At 37.8% G+C, this 27,848-nt stretch overlaps 1 protein-coding gene and 1 pseudogene across 3 annotated transcripts in view; one reads left to right on the top strand and one right to left on the bottom strand.

Moving 5' to 3' along the window:
* The window catches only part of ARHGAP24 (Rho GTPase activating protein 24), a 668,175-nt gene that overhangs the window by 392,872 nt on the left and 247,455 nt on the right, over positions 1–27,848 (bottom strand). For all 3 annotated transcript variants that reach the window (XM_053599789.1, XM_053599915.1, XM_053599718.1), the window contains exon 2: positions 12,530–12,729. In XM_053599789.1, coding sequence (XP_053455764.1) covers positions 12,530–12,709 — 180 coding nt within the window. In that variant the 5' untranslated portion in view covers positions 12,710–12,729. The remainder of the gene's footprint in view (positions 1–12,529; positions 12,730–27,848) is intronic.
* On the top strand, positions 14,983–17,532 carry LOC128587642 (DNA endonuclease RBBP8-like; annotated as a pseudogene).

Here is a 27,848-nt window from a genome sequence, read left to right as displayed (position 1 = left end):
GCTAAAGTGTGGGCATGCTCTGATTGCACTCCTAAAGTATCACCGTAAACCATCACTAACACAATGGCCAGGAACAGAGCCCCACGGCCCACCCTGCCCAAGTAGAAACTCTGGCTCCTGGGGATGAAAGAAGGGAAAGGGAAGGGAAAGGGAATATCTTTAATCTATTCAATTCCATGAAATAATAAAAACTACTCATTCATGGTCAGAAATGGGTAAATTATCCTCCAACATCATCACACCAGCAGGTATGCAAGCCTCAGCCTCCGTGTCTTCTAAATTCATACCCATAAAATGGAAATACACTTTAAAAGAAGGCTGCTGCTGTGGATTCTTCTAGGCTTCTTGCTAAGACTCCACCCAGAGATACCTTTGAGAGGAATCCACAAAAGTAGTGAAGAGGTGGGTCTGAGAGCCACACTTTCCCCAGGTCTCTGTCCCCTGGTCAAGAAGACAAATTGGCCATGGCAAATTTCCTAATTAGGAAATCCCATTTTATGGCATTAAGTCACAGTCATTAGCCATTGCTCTGTGACAGAAACAGCATAAATCACATTCACTTTTGCCCATGAATCCTCTTCATTGCAGGAGTTCATCAAGGCAGCCATAAACAAAGCTCAGCTTTTATGTGAGGTGGTGTTGATGGATCCGAGCAGTGTAAAGTGAAGCAAGCTGAGGTGGGCACCACCTGCCAATTCCTACAGAGCTCGTCGAGGTTTGTTTCACGGACAACTGCAAAAGGTGAGCCTTAGGTAGAGAGAGATGCACCTTAGCAGGCTCTGCGTCCCATCTTGAACACACTCCTTGGGTATACTTTCCAAACAGCCAAGAATGGTCTAAGGAAAGGCCAAAACTGCCTTCCAGAATCTCTCAGCAGAAACTGAGTTATTCACATAATTCCAAGAACCCCCAGGATGTGTCTAAATTGTCATCATTTCAGAAAACTTCACAGTTCTTCAGCCAGAACATAGCAAGCTCTATTCCTATATATTAAACCAGCTATCAAATTTATTCTTTTTTCTCTTCTATTTGATAAATGAATCTACTCAAAAACCTTTTAACACTAGTTGGCTCGTGCCCACCTCCATAGAACATTTCATTTTTCTTTCCTGGCTTTCTTCTTATGTTATTTTTTCCCACTGTTGAGCCCAGTTTTGCTAATTGCTAACCTTGGGATATAGATTTTTTTTTAACCCTCGAGTCTAGTCTCCCAATCTACAAAAAAGTCTAAAGCATCAAGTGTTACTGTGAACATAATGGAATAATAGTTTAAATGGAGTACGGAGCACATAAAACATAACAGTTCATAATAAACATTTACTCCCCTGTGTCTGACTGGAAAGTCATCGTGGAGTGAAGCATTACCTCTTAAAATGGGTCTTCAATTTTTATTAGATGGGACAATTTTTAATTGCCACTCTAAGGAAGTATATTGAGTTAGTTATATTCTAAAGTAAGAAATCTTATTGTTATTTTAATATCTCAGACCAGTGCTATTGCTAGTATTTCTCACAAGAGAAAATCTGACAGATACCAAGACCGGAAGCCTAGGGAAGTATCAACTGCGTGGCCTGCCACACTGTGGAAGTCCTCCGGGTAACCCTGCACAACCCTGTTTCCCAAGTCAGAATATAAGTAAAAAGAACAGGTCAGAAACCAAAATGCAATTTCTATTGAAGCAGCTGGGGAGAGGCATATAAACGTGAAAAGACAACAAATTTTGCTTTCATAATTTATTTTTGGATCAAATCAAATTATGAGATTCAAAATATCTTAAAATAATGTTGAAACATTTCAATTCAGGCTTTTTAATTCAAGGCTATTTTCCCTCAGAAATAGTAAGTGTGTAATACCAACAGTTGAAAGATTAATACCAAATATTTAAATCAATCCCTATAGTAAACTTTCTGGATAGTGACACAAAGACCATCTCAATCTCTGCAGGCACACCTCAGTACCCATAATTTGCTGAAAAATAAATTTATAGATAACAATTTCAACCAGTACACTACCGCCTAATGTTTTAAAATCCAGCCAGGTTTTCTATCGCCTGAGTTTTACATCTTACAGTTTTGGATGGAAAGGGCAACCTCTTTGTATCTTTCAAATATTCTCAAGTAATTTTAAAGAGTAAAAAAAAGATAATGAACGCTGTCTTTTTATCACAATTGCAGGTTAAAAGGTGATAAAGAAGCAGTTTTGAAAACATGAACTATTTTATTGTTGGATTGAGGGTACAAAGAATTCGGTTACACTGATTGCATTTGTTAGGTAAAGTCCGTCTTCTAATTATGTTCCATCTTGAAGAAGTGTGCCATACACCAGGACACCCCACCCCCTACTCCCCTCTCCTCACTTCCTTATTCCCCTCCCCCCTTATATTAGCTCATCTACTGCCTTCATATTAGAATTGAGTACATTGGATTAGTGCTGCTTCTCCATTCTTGTGATGCTTTACTAAAAAGAATGTCTTCTAATTCCATCCAGGTTAATATAAAAGATGTAAAGTCTCACCACAAATTATTTTAGATAACAAATTCATTTGTGTCAATATTTGTTACAATGATGAAAATTATTTTTTCCAAAGATTTGTGCTTAAATATTCCAAAGAAAATGTGGAACATTTATGAAACCTTTGTATAGGTTGAAAATGAAAATATTGCTCATTTACCCCCACGAGACGCTAAAGGTACTGTCTCTTTCCAAAATAACTATGGACACTGTGATGCAAATGTGATAGGCAACTGCAGGGATATGGGAAATAGTTAAAAGTATTAGCTCACTGAAATAAATATGATAGCTTAACTTGTAAGAAGCAGGACATTTGCAGGTCTAAGCAAAATTTATAGAAATCTGGGATTGAAAAGCAACTCTGCTGCAACTTGAACTTTACCTTGGAAATGAAAATAATGTAACCTAAACATTTGTAGCCTCATATTAGTCTGGAATTGAGAGAGAGAGAGATAGAGGGAAAGAAAGAAAGAAAAAGCAAGGAAGGAAGGAGAGAGAGAGAGAGGGAAAGAAAAAAGAAAGGAAGAAAGGAGAGAAGGAAGGAAGGGAGGGAGGGAGGGAAGGAAGGAAGGGAGGGAGGGAGGGAGGGACAGACGGACTAGTGTAAGATAGCATCTCATTCATGAAAAAATAAAGTTCATAATTCAGGAGTGCCATTGGCTCCTGAACTACAACACGCATTATATATAAAAACAAATAAACACAAATTGACATGTAGGAAATCTCCTTTAAAATCTAGAAAAAATATAAGTATTAAATCTTTGCATAAAAAATAAAACAGGAAAAAGTTTCAAAATAGATACAATAACGTGGTACTACAAATCTGTCTGAAAATTGTTATTAGAATCTTACTGCCGATGTTTTCTGCCTTCCCTAGAGAAGGTTATGAATGCTAAATAACACCATTAAACTAGAGCTACACTGTTTTACTCAAATAATCAGTGCATGCTTCGAGCCAGGGCAGCACCGAGCATATTCAACCCTAAGTAGAATCTAGGTCACTGAGTTCTTATCTAAAGATTCAGTTCTTTATCCTACATCCGTGTTTAAATTTCCCAAGATTGTCCACAAGGTAGACCAATTAGGAGATGTGCATCCATTTATCTGCACTAATTTTTTTCTAAATGTTAGTGAGGAATAATGTATCATTTAATCATGTGTGATCCCACAGCTAGAAAAAATATGGTTAAGTAGGAATCCAGGCTCACCAAGATGACATAAGGATTCTGCTAATTAATGAAGCTGATTCTATTAAGCTCTTCTAGTGACTATGACCCTAATAGGAACAATATGTCAAAAGAGCAAAAATTACTTTGTCATAAGCTTAAATACATGTAACATTAATGATAAATTTTACTACTTTAATATTTTAAGATATTAAATATCATATATGTGTATGGCAAGGTACCTGGCTCCTAAATGGAATAAAATATAGTTTCACCTTAACAATTAGACACATGAAAAGATGTTAACAACTGTAGAATAATTACTTAATGAAAGAATGGTAGTCCCACTTATCTGGGTGAATAAAATGTATGTACATTTGATTTATGAGCTGTAGTTTTAAAAATGCAAAAGTATGATGTAAGTTTTTGTAATAGGATGGTAAGCAGGATTTATCCTATTGTGCTGGATAAGTTTTTGGAATCTAAAAGCAAAAATAAAGAGGTGCTAAGTGCCGTACAATTCTAGGGGACAACAGAATAGAATCCAACCCAGTCAGATGCCCCTGTGGCCAGAACCACCATGTGCCCTCTCCCTTCCTGCTAAGGGAAAAAAAGTTAGAGTAGAAACCATTACTGCCTCAAGTCAAGGGCCATGGAACTCTGGGGCAGTCACAGGCAAATGGGAAGACTGGTAACTCAGGCCTGTCTGTTCTGTGCTTAAACTGCTCTACACCTATCCTAAGTATCCTGAGCCTACAATGCTACACTTGTCATGGCAACCAAGCACGGTTTTCTAACGAGTTCATATGAGATCATGGAAGGTGAGTCCCCTGGTGATGACACTCTAGCAGCAAGCATCTGTGGGGTTCACTTCCCATTCCAAGAGCTGAAAGGTGAAAAAAGAGGACAAGATACAGCCTCTTCTCCACCATCAGCAGTGCAGATGCTCATCAATAGCCACGAATTATCAGAAAAGCAGGTGTAATCAACATGTTGTAGAGCCCTACAGAGATGGGCTCTGAGGCAAGATGCTTCTGCTGTTCCCCTCACCGCTCCTCAGTATCAGTCTTTAAAGTGAGGAACGATTTGCAAACCCATGATATTCTTTCTCTCTCTCTCTCTCTCTCTCTCACTCTCTTTCTCTCTCTCTCTCTCTCTCACACACACACACACACACATACACACACACAAGGTGTAGAGACACACAGATGAGATTTAATTCAAATGTCTTCAGTTTTAAATCAAATTGAAATTTAAAAATGACTAGCACAGTTCCTCAAAAGGTTAAACATTCAGATACTGTTGGACTCCACAACTCGACTCCTAAGTGTATACTCAAGAGAAATGAAAACATCTGGCCACCCAAAACCTTGTACATGAAATTTCAGAGCAGTATTATGCATAATAAACAAAACTGTAAAAGAACAACAAATGTCCATTGACTGACAAACAGATGAAGAGAGCGTGTGCTTGTAGTCAACAGGACACCACTGGGCAGAACAGAACCCAGGCACTGAGATGTGCTAAAGCGCGGGGAACCTTGAAAACGCTACGTTAACGGAAAGAAACCAAATGCAGAGAGTGAGAATAATTAATTTTCTTTACATCTGGAGTTGCTCCCTTGTGCATAAAAAGTGATCAAAACATTTTAAAATTATAATTTATGTACTTTACCACTGATAGTCACTGAAGAAGTAAATGTAAGGCAATAGCTCTAAAAAACAGAGAAGCAGCTGGGTATTAGCTGGGTAAAGCTAAAGGGGGAGCACAGGAAGATGGAGTACCCAGAAGAAACTTAGAACGAATAACAAATGATTGGGGAAGTTCTCATTTATCAAGAGGAGAAAGGTGACCTTTTAAAACACATTGCTGCAAACACCAAAAATGTAAATATTCAAATTGCATTTTCTCCCGTTCCTTTTATCCTCCCTAAATTCTCCTCTTAACTAGTTGGGACAATGGAAAATTGCCTAAGTCTGTGTAAATGAGATAGTCCACGTATGGACTATATGGTTCAATATATTTAATTGCATCCCAAATACAAAAGCCTTCAGTCAATATGAGTAAACCTCAGAGTTGAACTCAAGGGATTTAAGTCCAGCAGTTCTCCCTCCAAATTAGTCAAGAGGAAGAGATACTGTACATGGAACCAGAAATCCAGGGGAGCCTGTTTCTGGGGTAGCCAGTTTCACAAGGAGAACCTTTCAGTCTCCTTAGCTGTCACCATCACCATTTTGATAAGCTCTGAAAGAGCCCAAATTTAAACAAAGAGAAGAAGCCTACCACAAAGGTGAGCGCTGTTTTTCTGAGAATCTTTCCACGTGGGTACAAAGTCTGACATCACAGGTCACAAGTGAAATAAGCTATCTTTTGCTCTAACATTAGCAAGACCAATAACAAGAACATTCTTGTAAATCTTACATACCCTGATCATCCATTATTCTATTCATTATGCAATTAATAATATATATATTATAGATGCTAATGTTCAAACTGCGCTGATAGTGTATCCTTGATGGTCACAGATACTAGAAATGAATGATGATGATGATGACAGTCATCAATAACTAATATTTGTTAAGTGTTTAGTATGCAGGACTGTGTGAGCATTCTCAAAATATCACTTCATATAATGTGAACAGCTAATCCGTGAGATTAATGTTATTACGACTCATATTTTACAGATGAGAATAGTGACTGTTAGTAACTCAGTCAAGGTCTGAACACAGGCGGTCTGATTCCAGAAAATGGACGTAACACAACTGGGCTCAGCTGCTTCTCAGAGAAATGCTCATACCAGACAAAACCAATTCTATGGAATATTAAGAGCACAAAACTTGCCTCACACACTGCCCATCAACCTCTTTTTGTCCAAGACACCTTCTGCCCTTTTCTAGCCAGAAATCCCCGCCAGCGGCAAAGGATTTTCTTGGCTCTTCTCCCCACATCAGCAGTGACCTGAGGAGCTCTTCCCCGATTCCTGCTTGCACAGTGACGGATGATGAAGGCCAGGTGCTTCTCTGCAGCGTACTTGCTTTTTCACAATTTTTCCAGAGATTATTATTATAACATAGTCTATTATGGGAGTTGCAGGACTGTTGTAGGTCTTTACGGATATGTTAGGCATTTGGGGCTCCTTCACCATGTACTTACTATACATAGAGTCAGCCCTCTTTTAACTGTCTCAGTTTATATCTAATACACTAAGAAAACAGGCACATTAAAAACCGGATAAGGTCTTAAGATAAGAGCTACTATAAAATCTTTAACACTGCTTACTGGACTTGCACGCTTGTCTTTTTTTTCTCAGTATGAAAATACTTGAGCATTATCAATTTGCCAACAATTGACTAAAGGGCCATGGGCTATGTGTTTTCTTCATAATATATACCACCCCGACAGCCATACGTACTATACATCACGTTTATATTTTCTAGAGTATAATTTAAGACCTGTAGGCACATTAGAAATCTATAAATACATGTAAACTTAAAGCAATAACCAAATGAATGAGTGAATAGTATGACTATTTGAAAAAATAAATTCTCTTTAGTCATACTAATAATATAAAATTAGCTAACATCTATTTTATGCTTATTATCTGCCACTGCTCTCTAAAGTAGTTTATATAAGTTATCTCATGTAATCTTCATAATAATGTTATGAGGTATTTACTATTCGGATCTCATTGAACAAATACAGTTGAAGCTTAAACTAGCTAACTCATTTGCCCAATTGTATCTTTTTTTTTTGCAGTTTTTGGCCAGGGCTGGGTTTGTACCCACCACCTCCGGCATATGGGGCCGGCACCTACTCCTTTGAGCCACAGGCGCCACCCATGCCCAATTGTATCTTAATGAGTAACTAAATGAGTCAAGATTCAATCCAATTTCACTCAAAAGTGTCTTTAATCTGAAAAAAAATAGTATTATGCCTATATCACTTTATAGAGTAAACAGCAAATGCCCAATTGTATCTTAATTAGTAACTAAATGAGTCAAGATTCAATCCAATTTCACTCAAAAGTGTCTTTAATCTGAAAAAAAATAGTATTATGCCTATATCACTTTATAGAGGTAAACAACAAAAATTATTTAACCAATAAGAATAAAATAACATTTTATATTTATACTTTGTATCGCCTGGTATAATCATTTCTAGGAAAAGCTCTAAATGTTTAGTAAAGCTGTAAAATTTCTCAAAGTGTATGATGACACACAATACTATCTTCTGTGCTTTTAAAATACCAAAAGATTTGTATCCTACATACAAAGTCAGTTTTAGATTTGATGATGAAATATCCAAGTTCCAATGTTTCTAATATTATTTTAATTACTTCACTGGAGCTTTGGTTTCTTCTGGCTCATATATTTTAACAGAGGACAGAAACTTAGAGATGTCTAGATTTCATTAACTAATGAGTTTCATTAAATATATAAAATTAGAGCCTACCCTTAAATCGGCAATCAATTCTTGCCCAGTTAGTCAGCCCTCAGGTTCTAATTCCCTCAAAACTGCTTTGTTCTCTAAGTTAAAAAAAAAGTCCATTGTGATCTAATGTAATGTTGGCTACATCATGGACAGAAAAAACCCACCCCATACAACTGGATCGATATCTGTTGTAGAAAGTCTAGACTAGATTAATTGGGTTGGTGCCTATTTGAATTCCAGTCATTTTTATCAGGAGTCTCAGACTGGCTTCTAAAAATCAGTCGTCTCTTGTGTCAAATTCTAGCATGTGGGTACATGAAACGTGTTCACCAGGATGTCGAACTTGAGGCCCAGCTTTTAGTGAAGTATAATATGCTTCATGATGGAAGTAAAACAGATGGGTCCAGAAAAGCATTAGGATCTATCACTGGAATTATTTAACAAACCCTGCATGACTTATTGTTTTTCAGATAACTGTAATATTTATACTTCCTCTCTGAATCAGTTACTACCTCCATGTTACAATATTGAAAATTCAGTCCACAGTCATGTATCATGATCAGTGATGAAAAATGACAGAAAAGATATTGTCACGAATCAGTTTAAATCTGTTTTAAAACATAATACCTATTCAAAAAGTGGCAGGGGTGCCCAGTATAGGGGAAAAATTCTTTTTTATGGATTCTTCTGTACAGTATGATTTTTAATTTTTCCCTCCATATGTGAATGTGACTTTATTTGTAAAATAAAAAATTAAAATAGAAAAATTCACTTAAAAATGGAAAAGTAATAACACTATAAAACTTTTAGAGTAGAGACCTATGAATGCCAACAATTATTAATATATTAATTTATTGTCACAATTACAATTACCTACATTATTCAATTTTCTGTGTTTTTTTCATAGAAACAATCAAAATTAACTTTATTTTTTATATCTGTTCTGAATAAAATCTGTATCTATAAAAGTGCAAACAATTAACTTTATTTTTTATATCTTTTCTGAATAAAATCTGTATCTACAAAAGTGCAAAACAATTGTAGCCAATGTTTTCTACAGAAAGTTTTGTCCTAGACGAACTAATGGTTTTCTTTCTTCCCACTTTTTAAAACTTAAAATGTATTAAGAATACTTAGCATGATTTATTTTAAATATGAAAAAGTTATATTTTGAGTCGGACTCTAATATACTGTCAGGAACCTTGGCTAAGGGCTGGATAATTTTTGTTTACAAATCAGGTACTATCCCCACAGAAAGAACTGAGAGACACTTTTGCCTTTTCCCCAAAATGAAAATATAAGAAAAGTGGCAGAAACTTTCTAAGTCCTCAAAGTTCTGCATGTTGTTGAATATTTGGAAGACAAGGTGCAATCTGAATAAGAACATGAAAAGTCAATATTAAGTTCAGATAATTAAGGACATTGTAGAATAGAGCAGAGAATTAAAAGTGCCAGGCTCTAGGGACAGAGTAATCTGGACAAAAGCCAAGAATCACTGCTGACCATGAATACTGAAAACAGTACTCACTAAACACAGCACACTGTCCCAACCCTAAGTCATATGTTAGCAGTGATAAGATTAAGGCAAGACAGAAGTGCAGTAAACGGGACTTAGATGAGGATTTTGAAGTAGTCCTCGTCAATATATAGGAAGATCAAGGCCATTCTTCTGTTGGAGGTACTGAGGTTGAAAATAAGCAACTAAGATGAGGGTTAATGAGAGAGCAAAAGACCCAGCAGAAGGATCACGGAGCTGAGTTTTAGCTCCTCACAGGCCACTCATTAACACTGTCCCTTTGATCACTACATGCATACACACAGTCACATACATGTACTTATAAACACGCACACTATTCAACTACAAAACCATGGCTCTTCTGACAATCAAATTTTTTTCCAACGTTAACATTTGTGAAGATGCTTAATTATTCTTTATGCAGGTGCTTAGTTCAGTAAATGTTATTCTATAAAGTATCACTACAGGGTTTATTTGAAGTGCATTAAACGCATTAAATTTTTTTTAAACAGCATTATGATTTTGATATATGAAGTTAAGAATAACCACTTCTACTCACAGTGCCTGGCCCCGGACCTGTCACTGCATGGCTGTAGATGTCATTTCCTGACTCACTCACTAACCCATCTGAAACAAGAATCTACTAATTGAAATTAATTTGTCGATTCATAGGACAATAGAGGGTGTCTTAAAATTACTAAATGTCCTCTCATACAGAAATTGCCAGTTTTTTCTTTTTTTTTTTTCTTTCTTTTTTGCAGTTTTTGGCCGGGGCTGTGTTTGAACCTGCCACCTCCAGCATATGGGGTTGGCACCCTACTCCTTTGAGCCACAGGTGCCGCCCAGAAATTGCCAGTTTTTAATCTGATTTTGTGTGATGTGTTTAAACAATTAGTGTAAAAGATTCAAATTAAAAAGAATGATGTTAAAATTTCTAGTATTTGAATCACAGTGAAAGGTGATTTTAAAAAATGATAACTCAAATTTATTTACCCCAAATTTTAACTCCTTTATTAATAGCAACTCTTTAACAATATGTAGAAAGAAAGATTCAAAACCTTTTTTGAGAGGATGGCAATGGTCTATGTTTGGTTTGTAAAAGAATTAGTGTCTTATTATCAATACAACTCTATTTTGTTCATTGTAGTTGCTGAAAGTAGCATACTAATAGAAAAATGCTATTTGTCTTAGAAATATTACAAATTAAAATTTTTTTCATTTTGAAATAGACTCTTGTTTGAATTAATCATAATTTTTTGCCTTTTTATTTATATTTCTAATTTTTTATCAAAATAACTACATCGTATCAAATACTGCTTGTGAAAGATCATACGGAAGAGTATAGCCCAAACAATATGATTATATTCTTTTCAGATAGTTTCAGATGAGCTCCTCACACTGGGATTCACGTATACATTTCTGACATCTGCGTACTCTAAAATTTGAGAAACTGTGGCCTCAGGCTTAATTCACCATATCTTACCTTCAATACTGGAAGATATTCTGAACTCACGGAAGAGTCGCATTTGTTTGGTCTGCTTTCAATTCTCTGTACTCACGTAGCTCCTGAATCCTGTTTCTCCCCTAAGGCCTGCTGAGGTCCTGCATCATGCTTAATTAATCATTTAATTTGTACCCATTCTGGTTACCAATCTAGTCCATGCCAGAATAGGAGCCTGTGAGGTCAAACATTGAATTTTATTCATATTTCTATTTTATTCAATGTGTTCCTTCGTATCAAAGTCCCCATATTATATCTTCCTATTCTACATTTTTTCATATTAACCTGATCCCTTTCTCTATGTTTACTAAAAATGGTTTTATGTTCAAGATAATACCTTACCTATTACATAGTATAAACATGACGTGATGAGAGAAGCACCAGAGAGGGTAAGATGAGAGACAAAGACCCTCCAACTTTGCCTCTGATCTTTATATGATTTTATGATCTTGGTCATGCCACTTCATAACTCTAAGTAACAATTTCTTCATCTGTAATAATAATTCCCATAATTCCCACTAGTTTGCAATGACTAATGAAATAATTAGATATGAAAATGCCCTGCAAATTCCATGATACCAAAGTCTTGGGCTGAAGAGGAAATAGCTTCAAGAACATACTGTTATGGCTGTTTATATAAATTAATCTAAAGTGTTTCTTCTCTTATTTCTTTGTCCTAGAGATGCACATGAAGGAAAAACACAGAGGTGATGTGCCTCCTTTCATCAACTGATAAGCAATGAGCCCAGCTGAGAAAGCTGTTGCAGCTACAAAAATGCAGATGGAGATTTTTCTTCTCTCTCATTGCAGCCTTGGGACTTGTGGCTGAGAATGGAAGTAAATAAACAAATAAAGAAGTGCTAAGGAACCACAAAGAAACAGAGACCATTCCCAGAGGAATACATTACATATGCAGGTTGGATGCATCAATGTTGCTCAGTTTAGCATTCATGTCTGTATTTTATGTACGTTAAGGTGGAGGGAAGCCTCAGAGAATTGACACTGAAGATGTCTCAGAAATTACTGAAAGCTGTGATTATACTCCTAATTCAAATCTGTGCTTTCATTTTATTCCCAAGGAAAAGAAAAATGTTTTGGCCACAATCTATCCTCCAGCAGATGTCCATTAACAATTTCTCACAAAGTTAGCCAGAGGGACTCATTCTGTTCTAGTTTAGCAAAGGCTACAGTTAATATAAGACAAGTATAATCTGCCTCTTGGCCTCAGTTAGCAAGTTCATCATCTCCACATCAAAGCCAACAATAGGAAAAGTGTGAAAGATACCTACAAACCGAAGGAGACCAAGGACTTCCCTTTGACCTCAGTCTCCATCAGTTTCTAGCAACTTCCTCTCCTCCTTGGATCTCTCCACCCCACAGTGCTTCTCATTTTCTCCTACTCACCAAGGGCTTGGTTTCATCTTCATCTTTGAAATAATGCAGCTGATCCCCCTTGAGCACAAACCAGCGGGTATGCCAAGTCTTGACAAAGCCTCCTTGCTTTCTCAGCCACCCACACTTGATGGCATTTTGCCTCCCTTGGCTTTGCTGGGAGCTCTCCCTGGAGTCATTGTTCTCCTCCATTATCAAACAGAAGGACTTTCCTAGTTAGCAAACAGAAAAAGAAATAATAAGGTGCTCTGTTATACTCAGTTCCCTCCCTCTTAAGCCACTTTTATCCTTTAAAGGGGTGGGGGGAACATGGGATCAGGGGTGGAAAATGTTTATTAACTCACTGGTCAAATTTCTAGATGCAAACCACAAACCTGCCCAGAGGAAACTTGGAGAGAACTTGTTGTACCTCCTGCCCTCTTAAACGAGCTCAGCAGCTGGGGGATAATAACTCTTTTTTCCTAAGTTGAACTAAAGAATGGGAAAGCTCTAGAGGTAATGAGTTAAGAAGAAATTTTTTTCAAACAAACTAAAACAACCAACAAAAACATAATTCTCAAGAATACTTCCTCCCTTCCTCCGTGTCCACTGTGCACTGACTGGGACGCTGCCCTGCTGCCTGCGGTTACCTGAGCAAGCCTCAGCCTGACACATGTTCTAGTTTAACAGGACTTGGTGGAAGACATTTGTTTTACATATGTGAACATTTCTCAAGATGTCTCTACCCTCCTTCCCTCAGAGCATCCCCCTGAGAGCTTCTTGGCTGGTTAGGATTTAGTAAAGCTGAAAAAGTTTAGGAAAAAACAAACAAAAATAAACCCTGTTTGGCCAGCTGAGTTTTCTTTTTTCTACATTCACCTTCAATCTCCAGGAGGGAGTGGTGTGCCCCAAGCCATGACATGATGAGAAACATTATTTATTTATTTATTTATTTATTTATTTATTTATTTATTTATTGTTGTGGATTCATTGAGGGTACAATAAGCCAGGTTACACTGATTGCAATTGTTAGGTAAAGTCCCTCTTGCAATCATGTGCTGCCCCCATAAAGTGTGACACACACCAAGGCCCCACCCCCCTCCCTCCTTCCCTCTTTCTGTTTCCCCCCCTCATAACCTTAATTGTCATTAATTGTCCTCATATCAAAATTGAGTACATAGGATTCATGCTTCTCCATTCTTGTGATGCTTTACTAAGAATAATGTCTTCCACTTCCATCCAGGTTAATACAAAGGATGTAAAGTCTCCATTTTTTTTAATGGCTGAATAGTATTTCATGGTATACATATACCACAGCTTGGTAATCCATTCCTGGGTTGGTGGGCATTTAGGCTGTTTCCACATTTTGGCGATTGTAAATTGAGCTGCAATAAACAGTCTAGTACAAGTGTCCTTACGATAAAAGGATTTTTTTCCTTCTGGGTAGATGCCCATTAATGGGATTGCAGGATCAAATGGGAGGTCTAGCTTGAGTGCTTTGAGGTTTCTCCATACTTCTTTCCAGAAAGGTTGTACTAGTTTGCAGTCCCACCAGCAGTGTAAAAGTGTTCCCTTCTCTCCACATGCACGCCAGCATCTGCAGTTTTGAGATTTTGTGATGTGGGCCATTCTCACTGGGGTTAGATGATATCTCAGGGTTGTTTTGATTTGCGTTTCTCTAATATATAGAGATGATGAATATTTTTTCATGTGTTTGTTAGTCATTCATCTGTCATCTTTAGAGAAAGTTCTATTCATGTCTCTTGCCCATTGATATATGGGAATGACAAGAAACATTTTAAGGTTATGTGTGAAGGAGTACAAGGCCGTGCACCCACACACGGAGCAAGAGAACACAGAAAAGATGAATCAGCAGGTGAAATGCTAAACCCCCCAGTAAGAACATGGGAGGGGGATTTCTGGGAGAGCCAGGGACGGGACACAGGGTTAAGAATTAAGAAGAATTTTCCTATCCCAAAAACTTCTTGCAAATTCTTTAATGAGAATATAAAGCTACAGATCAACTAACAAAACATAGACAACCCCTCCTCAGGCACATGCATGCACAGAGCCCCTACTTTACTATTTCTGACTGATTTCAGAAGACAAGCTTTCTGTCTGGTCTTTATTTTAACAACTAATTTTTCAATCAATTTGCTTGTACATGATTCTACTTAAAATTCCATGGAGTTCCAGTGCAGGCCACATGGGGCCAGGCAGCCATCTCTGTGCCCCAACGGCCCCCAGCCGGACTACCCAGAGGGGCTGGCTCTCCCTAAGGAGAAGGGCAAACGAGGAAAGCCAACAGCTGTCCCTTCCCAGATCCACAGGGTTCCTGCTCCTCTTCTGGACCTCTAGAGAATTTCAAGGCAATCTTGGAAGCAGTATTTCAGCATGTCCAAAGACAACTTCATACCTATACGACATAATAGAAAAGGTCAGAAAATACTAAGCAAATAGAAGTGTAGAGTGTATTACTAAGCAAGATGAACATCTCTGGAAGCAGCTGTGGAAGCCCTAGTTCTGCAGATGTATCTAATGACTTCAAGGAACTTTGGACAAAACTCAAAGAGTATCATGGTAAAGAAGTAAAGGTTTATAAGTGAAGGTAAGCAAACTGAAAAAGGAATGAATTTTAGATGCACAAAGACTAGATAAGTTCTTCACCAAAAATCAACAGCTGAGAGAGCAACAGAAAGTTCTTTATGAAACTATTCAAGTTTTAGAAGATCATTTAAGAGCAGGATCATGTGATTGCCGTGCAGCAACTGAAGAACTTATGTGGAGAAAACAGCAAGAGTTTGAAAACATCCAGAATCTTAAACTTATTACAGAGCTTATGAATGAAAAGAATACACTACAGAAAGAAAATAAAAGGCTTTCTGAGCAATTATAGCAGAAAATTAAGAATGATCAACAGTCTCACACAACTGATCTTGAACATGAGGAAAATGTTATTCCAGATTCACCAATAACATCCTTCTCGTTTTTTTGGCAGTACCTGGGTACAAAGAAAGGAGAACCTCCGTGTATGATACATAGAACAAATGCATACTAAATCGGAGCACTCTGCGTGTGCAAATGAACTGAGAAAAGTTTCCAAGGCATCAACTCGTCCACAACATAACTCTAATGAAAATGAAATTCTAGTAACTGACACTTGTGATCAAAGTTGACCTCCAACAGCTAAAACACATGGGGCAAGCAGTTATCCTACTGATAAGTCACCTTTCAATTCAGCTGTAGTTGTTGCTGAAACACATGGGCTTAGAGTTCAAGAAAAATCTAAATGTCAAAGTCCCATGAGCCCTCTGGGCGATGACCTCTACTACTGTTGGTAAGATCACAAGAAACGGCCTTTTGAGGAATCTACAAGAAATATTGAAGATAGTTTAAGATTTTCATATTCTACTTCAAAATTTCCTCTTCAAGAATTGACTACTCGGGTGTCATCTCCTATATATTTAGAGCTACCTCTAAGGTGAAAAGTAGTTTAGGTTTGTATACAAGTTTGTCACACACACACCCCTTCTCTTTTAGAAACTGGGAAGAAAAAATGTCTGAAAACTGCATATTTTACCAACACTTCTATTTCTAGATCAGAGAAAGCTAGATCAAAATCTGATGATAGTAAGTACCCCTTTCACACGTCATAGTCTTGGGTCTGATGTGAACAGATCATTAGCCAGTCATCTTCTAATAAATAAAAATATGAGCAAACCAACAGATGGATGGGGGTACTGTTCACAGTGAAGATGCTACAACTGGTAAACATTTGGAGGCCCTGAAATAGTTGGGAGGCAGAACGTCCAAAAGGAAGAAAACTGAAGAAGACATAAGCTGCCTCCAAGCCTCTTTTGACAAAGAAAATGCTTTTCCTTTTCCAATGGATGATCAATTTTCCATGAATGGGGACTGCATAATGAATAAACCTCTGGATCTGTCTGATCAACTTTCAGCTGTTCAGTGTCAAGGAAAAGCCAAGGAAGTGAGACTTCTAAAAACAGACTTAGGCAAGTGACTCTTTATGAGACTTGGAAGCCCACTGCCAGAGGTTCTTCCTCAAGTTGTAAGGCCTTGAGTGGGACCTGCATGTTCTCCAGTGATTCCCCAGAGGAGTCCCAAATGTAGGAGTGCCTCATCCTCCAGCCTGTTAGTAAATTCATTCCAGACAATAAACCACCATTACAAATAAAAGAAGAAAATCCTGTCTTCACATCCCTCTACATCCATGTGAAAGCTTGGAGACAGAGAATCTTTTTGATGACATGAAGGGTACTGGTTCTTATGAGCCAATAAAAATAAAAACCAGGATGTGAACTCACATCAGTTCTTCATTTAAATCCATGTTGAATTGCTAAAGCAAAGTCTCTACAAAATGCCCAAGATACATCCTTTGAAAATATCCAGTGGAATATAGATCTAGGAGCAGAACTTTCTCAGTATAAAATGGGTATTACTGTAACAAATGCAAAGGATGGCAGTCAGTCAAGATTCAGAGAAGCGACAGTGGACAAGGACTGTACATTTGTTAGTGAAGCAACAGCAGAAGGGAGAGACAAGTCCGAATGAAGAAAGGAAAATGAATGATAGCTTGGAAAATACGTTTGATCAGTCAACACATGAAGAATATGAATCCTGTTTTTTGAGAAGATAACGTCCAGCAGAAAGCATTTGTGGAGCCATATTTTAAACATGATGAAAGAGAGACTAGCTTACAACATTTTCCTCATATTGAGGTGGTTCATAAAAAAGAGGACAGAAGAAAATTGCTTGGGCACAAATGTAAGGAATGTGAAATTTATTATGCAGCTATGCCAGCAGAAGAAAGGGAAAAGAAGTTGGCTTCCTGTTCAAGACACCGATTCCTCTACATTCCACCCAACACAGTGGAGAATTTGGGAGAAGTTGGTTTTCCTTCCACTTAGACTTACAGGCAGAGATGTTGCATTAAGGAAGATCTTGAGCCTTGTCCTAGTCCAAAAAGACAGAAGAAGAACGCAGAAGACATAAGTGTTGAAGCAAAAATAGGATAGAAGACAGTTTTCTCCTTTGTAGTTTTTATAGTTGAAGTTGGTACTAACCACTGATTTTTTGATCTTCTGTAAATTGATTTATAAATCAGTTTTCCATTGAAAAGGTTTCTAAATGGTATTTGCCCATCACACAACTATTTAAAATGTGGATGTGTTTGATGTATTTCTTGCTTTTGTGCCTGTGAAACAATAAGGTGCTTTCATTTTGCACTCTAACTTAAGAGTTATTTACTTGATTTGTTGATACCTACTACGGTTTTGAAAACTAAAAAAGAAAATTCCATGAAGTTTTGATTGTCAGCCCTTCATTAGTTGTTTCTTCCTTGAAGGTCAAACCTTTCCTTATTGGGCCTTGAGGTCTTTGAATTTCGTCCTGCCATCCCAGTTGCAGAGAGGAGGCAACCGTCTTCTCAGCAGAATTACCTCTTTCATGCATGCGAGTCTGTCATCATCCTTGCTTTAATATTCATCTCTTTAAACTACTTTTAAGCTTTAAGTAGGTCACTTTACTATTATCTGTTTCCTTCAGTATCCATACTTTTTCCTTTTCTTACTGGAATGCCCTTCTAATTATTAGGCTCCCCATCTTTTGATACAAAATCTCTTGAGACTTTCTTTGCCCCATGGGGCATTCCCATGGCAATCACTACTTATAACTGATTACTGCAGAAAACATTTTCCCTCACGTGTGTGCCTGTGTGTATGCCCCATGATTCAGGTTTGTTATGCCCTTAGGGCAGGACCTTTCATCTCTTTTCTCTAAATGAGTGGAGTATAAATGAATGTTATAATATAATTTAGATAAGTATGCTTATGTAGACCACCCAAAATAATCTCCCTCATCCTGTTCCCTGGTATTTAAATTGTTCAAATCTACATGACTTTTTATTTTATTACTGCCTATTTATTCTTTGACCAAACGACTTATAAAATTAAATAAGATCTTAAACATGCCCACACAAACAAGCATACTTGAATCTAGAACGTATTGCAAGACAAATTCTTTCGGGATCTTCTTTTTTTTTAATCTTTCCTCTCAAATGTATGTTTTCTATTAAGTTATTAATTTTAAAAAATTTCCTCTAAAATGAATCAAGGTAATTAGTAACTTATGGTCAATAATACAAAAAATATAAGCAGCAAAATTCCCCTTCTGTCTACCATGAAAGCCTTAGTGAAAGACGTGTGTACATTAGAACGTGGTTTATGATCCTTCTTCCATGTGTTGCTTCTAAGTCTGGCTGAATCAACTGACAGCAATGTCCACCAAACTAGCTCTAATGGCTACATTTTCACAACTCCAGAAAAATCAGAGCATGCTTTAATAACACTAGTTATAACAATTTATTAAAACAGAGCTGAAAACAGATTTATCACATATCTAAAAGATTGCCGCAACTATTCTTGGATCAGTAAAACTAAATTTTACTAAAATAACCATAATTTTTCTAAAGAAGTCTTGATTCTGGAGAAATTAAATGGTTCAAATTCCACCCTTTATCTTTAAATTGTGGCTGCTGAACCAGATCATTTCTAACTAGGGTCCCTGAAAGACTCTGAAATCTATCACCTCTGTAAGACTTCAAATATCCTTAACACTCAGTACAATGTCAGGCATACAGTAAAACTCAATCAATGTTTGATGAATTAATCAATGTTGCAGTAGGTTTCATGCTGGGTGTCTAAAGTGAACATGAACTCCCTCTGAAACTTAATCCTCCCTCAAACTTGATCTTAGTAAAGAACACCATGATATACTCAAGCAGATAACAACAACAACAACAATAACAAAAAACCATAGGAAAGTGCTCATTTGATTCTTAACTCTCCCTCACCCTGAATATCAAATCAACCCACAAGATAATCCATCCAAAACATATCTCAAATCTGTCCAGTTGGTTTCATCTCCATCGTGACCCTCAGTGTACCATTATCCTTTGTAAATACACAGGCACACGCTCACACACACTTCATTCTCCAAAAGCAACCAAAGTGAGCTTTAAAAATTCAAATCAGATAATGACTCTCTACACTTGAACAAAAATTTGGCTTTCCATTGTACTTATTTCAAAATCCAGAGTCTCACCATGGGCAGTAAAGTTCTGAATCACCTGGCACCTGTTTACCACTCTAACCTAATCTCAGCCCACTGCCTCCCCAATCCCACAGGCCTGGCCCAGCCCACCATCACACACACACATCCCTAACAGAATCTTTCTCCTTTCAGCTCTGGAAATACCCAAGCTTCTTCTAATCTGGAGTCTAGATACTTACTGTTCTTTTCCTAGAATATTCTGCCTCAGGCTCTTCTTATAGTTAATCCCTTTTCTTCTAAGTTTCAGCTTAAAAATATATCTCCTCCTCGGATTTGTCTTCCCTAAACATCCGGTAAACTGATCTGTCTCTTGTTATTCTCTCACCCCACCATGAGACCTTAACTTTCATGAGGTCAAGGACATGATTTTCCTACTATAAATGCCTTTAGCAATGTTTACTTAGTACTCAGCCAACATTGGTTGAATCAACAAATAAAGCTGTGTAACAATCACAATAGAAATTCCTACAAAGAATGTTTTGAAGTGTTACTTTTAATTTCCATTTATTGCCTTAAAGAAGATTGTGTACTTGAAGAACCTGAATTATTTCCTTTGACAGAGGAGACTTCAATTAGCATGAAAATCATTTTTAAAACAATATCAAAATCATCACACTTGAATGAACCTGAAACTGCGCTTTGTGGCTATATATATAATTTACATTTTTCAGCCTTTGCAGGAAATACACATAACCAATTATGGTTTAGACTAAGAAAAATATAGTTTATTCACTCAAATTCTCAGAGAATGATCTCACTGAATCTCTACCAGGAAAATACTTTCACAGAAGTCAAGCCTTGGTAGCTGGGTAGGACATATAATTACAAAATAGAGCTATCAATGTTATTAGCAAATCAACAGAACAATAATGTAAATACACAGTTACTCCAAACTAAAACAAAAACAGAATTGAGAAATAACTGTCTTCTCATCAATCTTAGGAAGAAGCCTTAATGAAAACTACTGTACCATGCCCTAACTAGAGCGTTCCCAACATTTAACGGGCTTGTAGTTTTGAATTATTTCCCAAAGGTAAAAATTGATTTCTACATCTACTCATATGTTCCTCTTTTGAAACCAGATGGACTAAGAACACAACAGTATAACACGGTACAATCAGAGATTGACTTAATGCTCCTAAAGGAATTTTCTAAAAGTCAGAGAGCACACACATAGGTATTTAGACAGGTGACCTCATTTCAACAAAGAGCACACAGACATGCATAGAAACAATGATGTGTATAAATAGAATGCCATACGGCATAAAGGTGCAGCATATTTCACAGTACCTTAGTCCTGTGTTCAGCAAACAAGGGAGAATGGGATAGAAGGAATGAGCTAGGGCCAAAGAAAAGGGGGAGAGGAAACAAATAGCACAGGCCCTTCCCCCACAGTGCCTACGCCCTACACAATGAATGTTGCTGCCGCAGCAAGGGGGAAGGGGCAGAAATGCATCCCCCACCTCCTGGGCCTCTGGTGGGGCGTGTGAGTAGCTCACTGTGCAAACGTGATCCCGTATTTTGAGTACAAACAAATTACTCCAGTCATTCAATCAAAAAAAGAAAATAATCACCTTTTCTATTGCTAGAGGCAAAAAAAGCCTGAAACAAAACTGGCAATTTTGGTAAAATGCTGCAATTTATGGGGCTTTCAAGAGTAATTCTGTACGCACCCAATTGTCACCTTTTGTGTTGATATTAGAACCTAACTCCTCTGAAAGATGCTATTTCACTGCACACAGCATATAACTAAAGAGAGCCAATATTTATTCTGCTCTTTCTTCTAAGCAAAACACTTTTTTTACAGCTATGGCTAACATGCTGGTTTGTCAAGCAGTGGGACATTTGATTGAGCCGTGTGTCTACATGCCAGCATACGTGCTTTCCCTACATAATGGCTCACTGTACAAAAATGTACATAAGGAATGGGACAGGATGTGCATGTGTACACGTGTGTACATGCATGTGCATACATGTTACGGGCGCACATGCCTATGTGCAGGTGGATGGGGGTGTGGGTACACCTAAATTGTGTGTGTTCTGTCCAGAGAAGAAAATCCTGAAAGCCAAAATATCTTGGTGGGAAAGGATAGGGTCTCACTCTGTTGCCTGCGGTAGATGAGTAGCTGGCACCACCATGCCCAGCTAATTTTTTTTTTTATAGAGATGGGGTGACTTGGCTGGTCTTGAGCTCCTGGATTCATGTGATCCTCTTGCCTCAGCCTCTCAAAGTGCTAGGGTCACAGGCATAAGCCACCACACATTGTACTTTTTTAACTGTAGACTAAGTACTATGGCTCTGGAAGCCATGTAAGCCTATGCCTGGAAAACTGAATTCTTTGATTAAGCAAAGAACATACAAGAGTTTTACCATACAGTGTTCACTAAACAACCTGACTGTGCTATTATTACAATCTATAAATTATAGATTTATTTGTATTATTTCCCAGAACATTTCTTTAATAACTATAACTGTGTATCCAGTTTGGAACTTAAAATCTTTTAATAATGGAAACATTTAAATGATTTCAGGATAAAATAACATGACAAGTATTATTTCACATGAGTCATTCATACCTCACTTGATTTAAACTGCCTAGCTTTCTACTTTGGCTCAGCTGTGAACATTAAATGCGAATAGAATATTGAATCCCATCAATTCTCTCCATCTCCATCCTCCAACTCCACCTTCTGGATTCTCCCTGATAAGTCCATCTCTCCTAACCCTCACTACCTAGAGCAGAAGTTGGTGACCCATATGGAATCATCTTACCTGTTTTTATAGACTGAATGTTTCTATGCCTACCAAATGTATATGTTGAAGCCCTAAACCCATGCTGATAGTATCTGGAGATGGTGCCTTTGGGAGGTAATTAAGATTAGACGAGATCATGAGGGTGCAGCCCTGATCTGATGAGATTAGTTCCCTTAAAAGTGGAGATGCCAGAGAACTTAGTGTCTCTTTTTCTATACCTGCACAAAAAAAGAGGTCGTGTGAGCACACAGCAATATGGTGGCCACCCACAAGCCAAGAGAAGAAGATTCAGAATGAATTCACCTTTCCAGCTCCTTGATATTGGACTTCCCAGCCTCCAGAACTGTGAGAAATGAATATCTATTCTTTAAGCCATCCAGTCTATGGTATTCTGCTATGTAGCCTGAGCACAATAAGACACCTGCAAACGTACCCACCCACCACAGTGTCTGAAGGCTGGCTGGAGGACTGTCCTCCCTGGAAGGGGGTCTTCTGGGAGACTCCCTTACACCAGTGCCTCCCACAGACATTAGCCAATGATTGACTGCAAGAGAGTTACAAAAGGCAGTCTCTGTGGCTTATGGGAAACTAACTTTGTGTTACAATTTGTGCTTCAGAGCTTCCCCAGTTAATTAGACAAAAGCTAATTTGTCCTTAACCTTATTCTCCTGTCCCAGCCTCCTCCTCTAACTCCTAATAAATTACTAAAGCAACAATTCATACATTGAGCTCCATCATCTGGCCTTACACTATCCCACATTACAATTGCCTCATCTTGCCTCACCCTCACTTCTTTTCCTAATCTCACCTCTAGTAACAATAATTCAACACTGAATTGACTGTGAAAGAATGGTGAGGCCTTAGTGAGGCCTACTGTTGGCTTCATGTTTCTGCCCACTTTCCACGTCCCCATCAGACTCTTCCTAATGCTCAACTTCTCAGGTCTGGGGAAGCCAGGAACACAATGAGGGTGAATTTGTCAGCATAATCTCCTAGTTTAGGTAAGGTTGGCTGAGGAGGGATACTATGAGGGAGTGGAGATATGAATGGTAGGAACACAAGTAGAAAATGCAAGCCCAGGTGGTGGTAGAGAAGAGCGATAAGAGGAGAGGAAACCGTATTTCCATCATGGAAGTCTAAACTTCCATGTTCTGCCTGTGTCAGATATTATGTGGCTATGTAACTCAGCCCCAAATAAAATCACATAACACGCGCACACACACATTCACAGGAAGATAAGTGTAATAGGAGAGAGAAATACCTTTAGAATTTACTGAGTACATACTCTGCACAAACCCCTGTAAAAATCCAGGCCTGCCATACCTCTTTCCTTGATTACTATAATAACCTCTGTTCACTCCATGATTCCATTCCAGGTTCTTTCTATAGCAGCAGAATTTTCTTTGAAAATGTCCATCAGAGGCTGAGCATAGTAGGTGATGCCTGTAATCCTACCACCCTGGTCAGCCAAGGCGGGTGGATTGCCCTGAGCTCACAGGTTCAAGACCAGCCTGAGCAAAAGCAAGACCCCTGTCTCTAAAAATAGGTGGGTGTTGTGGCAGGCACCTGTAGTCGCAGCTACTTGAGAGGCTGACATAAGAGAATCACTTGAGCCCAAGAGTTGGAGGTTGTTGTGAGCTATGACGCACAGCACTCTACCAAGGGTGAGAAAGTGAGACTCTGTCTCAAAAAAAAAAAAGAAAAGAAAAGAAAAAAGAAAATGTCAATCAGGTCATGTTACTACTATGCTAAAACTCTCCAACAATTAACCACCACTCCAGTGGTGCAATAGGTTAGCATGTGGTACTTATACGATTAACCACCACTTACACTCAGAGTTTCAGAATTAAATCCAACTTATTTGTCACGTCCTAGAAAGTTCAAGATGATCCCTGCCTACCATTCCCAGAAGGCTGCCCTCACATCTTTCAATGGCCAACTTGCCATTATTTGAGTCTCTGTTCAAATGCCACCTTATCACAGAAGCTCCCTATAGCCACCCTGCTAGTGCCATCATCTTCCCTCATCACACTCTTCAATGTCTGTCACACTACGCTGTTGCTTTCCACAGCACACAGGAATCTCTGTTTTGTTTTGTTTGTTTTTCATTTGTTTATGTCTCTCCCTTTGATAGATTGATGCACAGTTATGTGTTAAATGTGTGAACACCTCCTAAGGCATAAAACTATCCAAAGCATAAAACCATAAAATGTTAAAAATAGATCACACTAAAGATCGACACAAGATCTTGGATAGTTAGAAGGATTTATAGAAGGCTTTGCAAAAAAAAAAAAAAATACATAACAAAAAAATTTTTAAGAATTAGCTCTTAGTAGCTTGCTGTAACCACTAACCGAAGAAAACTGATGAGTGAAAAAAGCATTTCACTTTTTTCACCCCCCGCTCTGCACCATACCACCTCTTTTCCTGAAGACTAAATCAAACAGTAGTGCCTAAAACAGAATCAGTGCCCTAGGTCCAATATCACAAAAAATTGAATGGAGGTTGTTTTAGCACTGAGATAAAGTCCAGAAGCCTCGATCTGTTTGGAGGAAGCTTTTGAATTTCTTAAGTACCTTGAAAGATCCATGGATGTTCCTACTTGGTTTTCCCAGGGCGTTGAACTTCATGGTCAACTTCTACTCATCCTTCAGGCTTGTACAATGGCTTCGCTGGTGCCTCTGCTACCCCTACTCTGGAGGCTCCCCATGCATGTGTCCCCGTGTCATCCTGGCAGAATCTTCACTACATGTAGGCTGCATGTTTATCTATTTTCTGTTTGCCACACCATCACTCCTTGAGAGTATGGACCTCCTTTCTAACACAATAACTGGCATATAGTGAATACTCAACAATTCGCTAAGTTAATGGTAAATGAATGAATAAATGAGTAAATGCTTCAGTCTTTCTATTTCAGCCTTTGGGGTCTACTAGCATTAACCTCAGACAACTGGGTGAGGTAGCTTTGGGAGTCTGAGATGGGAGGATTGTTTGAGATCAGGAATTAGAGATAAGCTTGGATAACAAGTGAGATCCTGTCTCCACACAAAAATAAAATAAATAAATAATCTGGGCATGGTGGCACATGCCTGAAGTCATGGCTATTTGGAAGGCTAAGGCAGGATGATTGATTGAACCCAAGAGTTAGAGGCTGCTATGATCTATAATTGTGGCAATGCACCCCGGCCTGGACAACAAAGCAAGACTCTGTCTCTAAAAAAGAGAAAAATCTAAGAATTGACCCCACATGCCTCAAAAATCCCTAGAGTACCATGCGAAAATCCTAAAACTGTTGCCATTACTAGATACCACGTGAAGACATCATGCCAAATTCGTCCATCTAAATCCAACCCAAATTTAGTGGCTTAATGCCACCAAAGGTCAGGGGCTGACCTTCAGAAACTGTTAACCCAGTGGTTCTCAACCTTCCTAATGCCACAATCCTTTAATACAGTTCCTCATGCTGTAGTGACCCCCCACCCATAAACTTATTTTTGTTGCTACTTCATAACTGTAATTTTGCTACTGTTATGAATTGTAATGTAAACATCTGATAAGCAGGACAGTCTTAGGCAACCCCTGTGAAAGGGTCATTCGATCCCCAAAGGGGTCATGACCCATAGGTAGAGAACTGCTGCATTAAGCAAAGTAAATTGCCACTTGTCTCACTGGACTCTACCCTTACTCATGGTCTGAGCTAAAAATTTTTTTTAAATTTCTTTTTTAAAACAAATAGCAAAATGTGAAGAAAAACAATGAGAACTGAATAAAGTATAAAGTTATAAATACAAAGTTGAAAATAGTCACCAGAATGACCTATGTGGAAGAACTTCAAAAGTGGTAATTTTGTAAATGTACAGTTATTCTCTGGAGGAAACTTCAGAAAATTCCATTGTTTGATTAAATTGTCCAAAACATCAGAAAATAGACAATAGTAGAAAACTATGTGTATGTTGGCCTGGATCATCAAGCTACATTTTACATTTTAAGCTTCAATATTTCCATATTCATTTAATAAGAAATCAGGATGACTTAATAGAATGAATCATTAAAAAAGAAACTTCTAAGAATTCACTTTGTTTTTATCATCTGTTTAATGCTTCTTTCTTTATAGAGACATTCTTTTCCCTCTTAAGAAGGTTTTAATTCAAGTAGAGAGATAATATTTTAATATTTTAATATTTACTTAGAAGTGTTCCTCATCATCACAAAACTATCTGAAGGATAAGTAAAAAGGAAAACCATTAGAATTCCCAATGCTGGAACATAAGTAGAAACAAAAATAAAATCAAAACAAATACTATACCATTGATTGAGATTAGCAAAGAATTGACAGATACATGGCAATCACCATATTGTTGCAGACTCAAGGCAGACATTATTAGCCGATCACCTAGATAGACCCCTCTTAACAGAGCAGTCTAGGCAATCACCACCAGTCCCGTGTGAAAAGGAGAGGAAGCCCCTTTGTTACTTCAATTCTATAAGCAAACCAAGAACCAAAGATATACATCACATATCAAATAGAAATTCAAGTGTTCTCCCAAAATGAATTCTATTCAAAATGAGAAAAGAAGAGAAAATCAACTTCTTTTAATGGAAAGAATTATTAGTTTTATGAAAACTCAAAGTTACAACTATCGCTGGGTCATATGGCCCCAGGGAAACAAAGAAAACAAACCTGAAACAGGGAAAGGGGAATAGGAGTTAGATGTCCCTTATTCTATATTAATTGAGACTAGATCTTCAGAGTAGGATCAGATGCTTTACTTATAAAGAACTCCATTTCTAAGCTTTTATGTGTCTCTTCCCTGTCCCATCCATTAGTAAAATTTTGTTTTTCAAGGATGTCTCAAAGAAAAGAGTCTTGGAGTCAGAGGGCTGGGGCAATGTGGCCCAGGATACAAAATATTGATTAGACAGGAGGAGTATGTTAGAGGTCTGAGGTATAACAAGGTGACTATAACAATGAAAATTGCTAAGATAGTAGATTTTAAGTCTTCTCAACACAACCATAAGTATGTGAGGTAATAATATATGTTAGTTAGCTCAACGCAGCCCAGGATGTATACTTATTTCAAGACATTTTATATACAATAAATATACACAAGTTTTAATTGTCAATTAAAATTAATTTCATAAAGAGGATTTCCACACCGAATCTGAAAAGTAAATGGGATACCTAGAAAGACAGCTTAGGCTCAGCAGGGAGAGCCTGTCTCAGCTGGTCTTCCTCTCATTATGGTGGAAATAACCTCTGTGCCTATCATTTATAGGGCCCCTATAGCCCTATCCCCAACGGCCATATTTTTAAGCTTAGATAAAAGCTTTTCTGAAACACTACTTTTAATATCAGTGAGTTCTTTAGTGAGTCCAACCTAGGAAAACCAAATGTTGTCAATTACATTATCATTTCAAGCCCCTCTAGGGAGCCAGCTTTTTATTCCACCACACTTCAAAGAGAAT

This window comes from Nycticebus coucang, chromosome 1 (genome assembly GCF_027406575.1).
Source record: "Nycticebus coucang isolate mNycCou1 chromosome 1, mNycCou1.pri, whole genome shotgun sequence".
Classification (NCBI taxonomy): domain Eukaryota; kingdom Metazoa; phylum Chordata; class Mammalia; order Primates; family Lorisidae; genus Nycticebus; species Nycticebus coucang.
The sequence above is the reverse complement of the archived record's forward strand: the minus strand, read 5'-3'. Positions and strand labels throughout refer to the sequence as shown.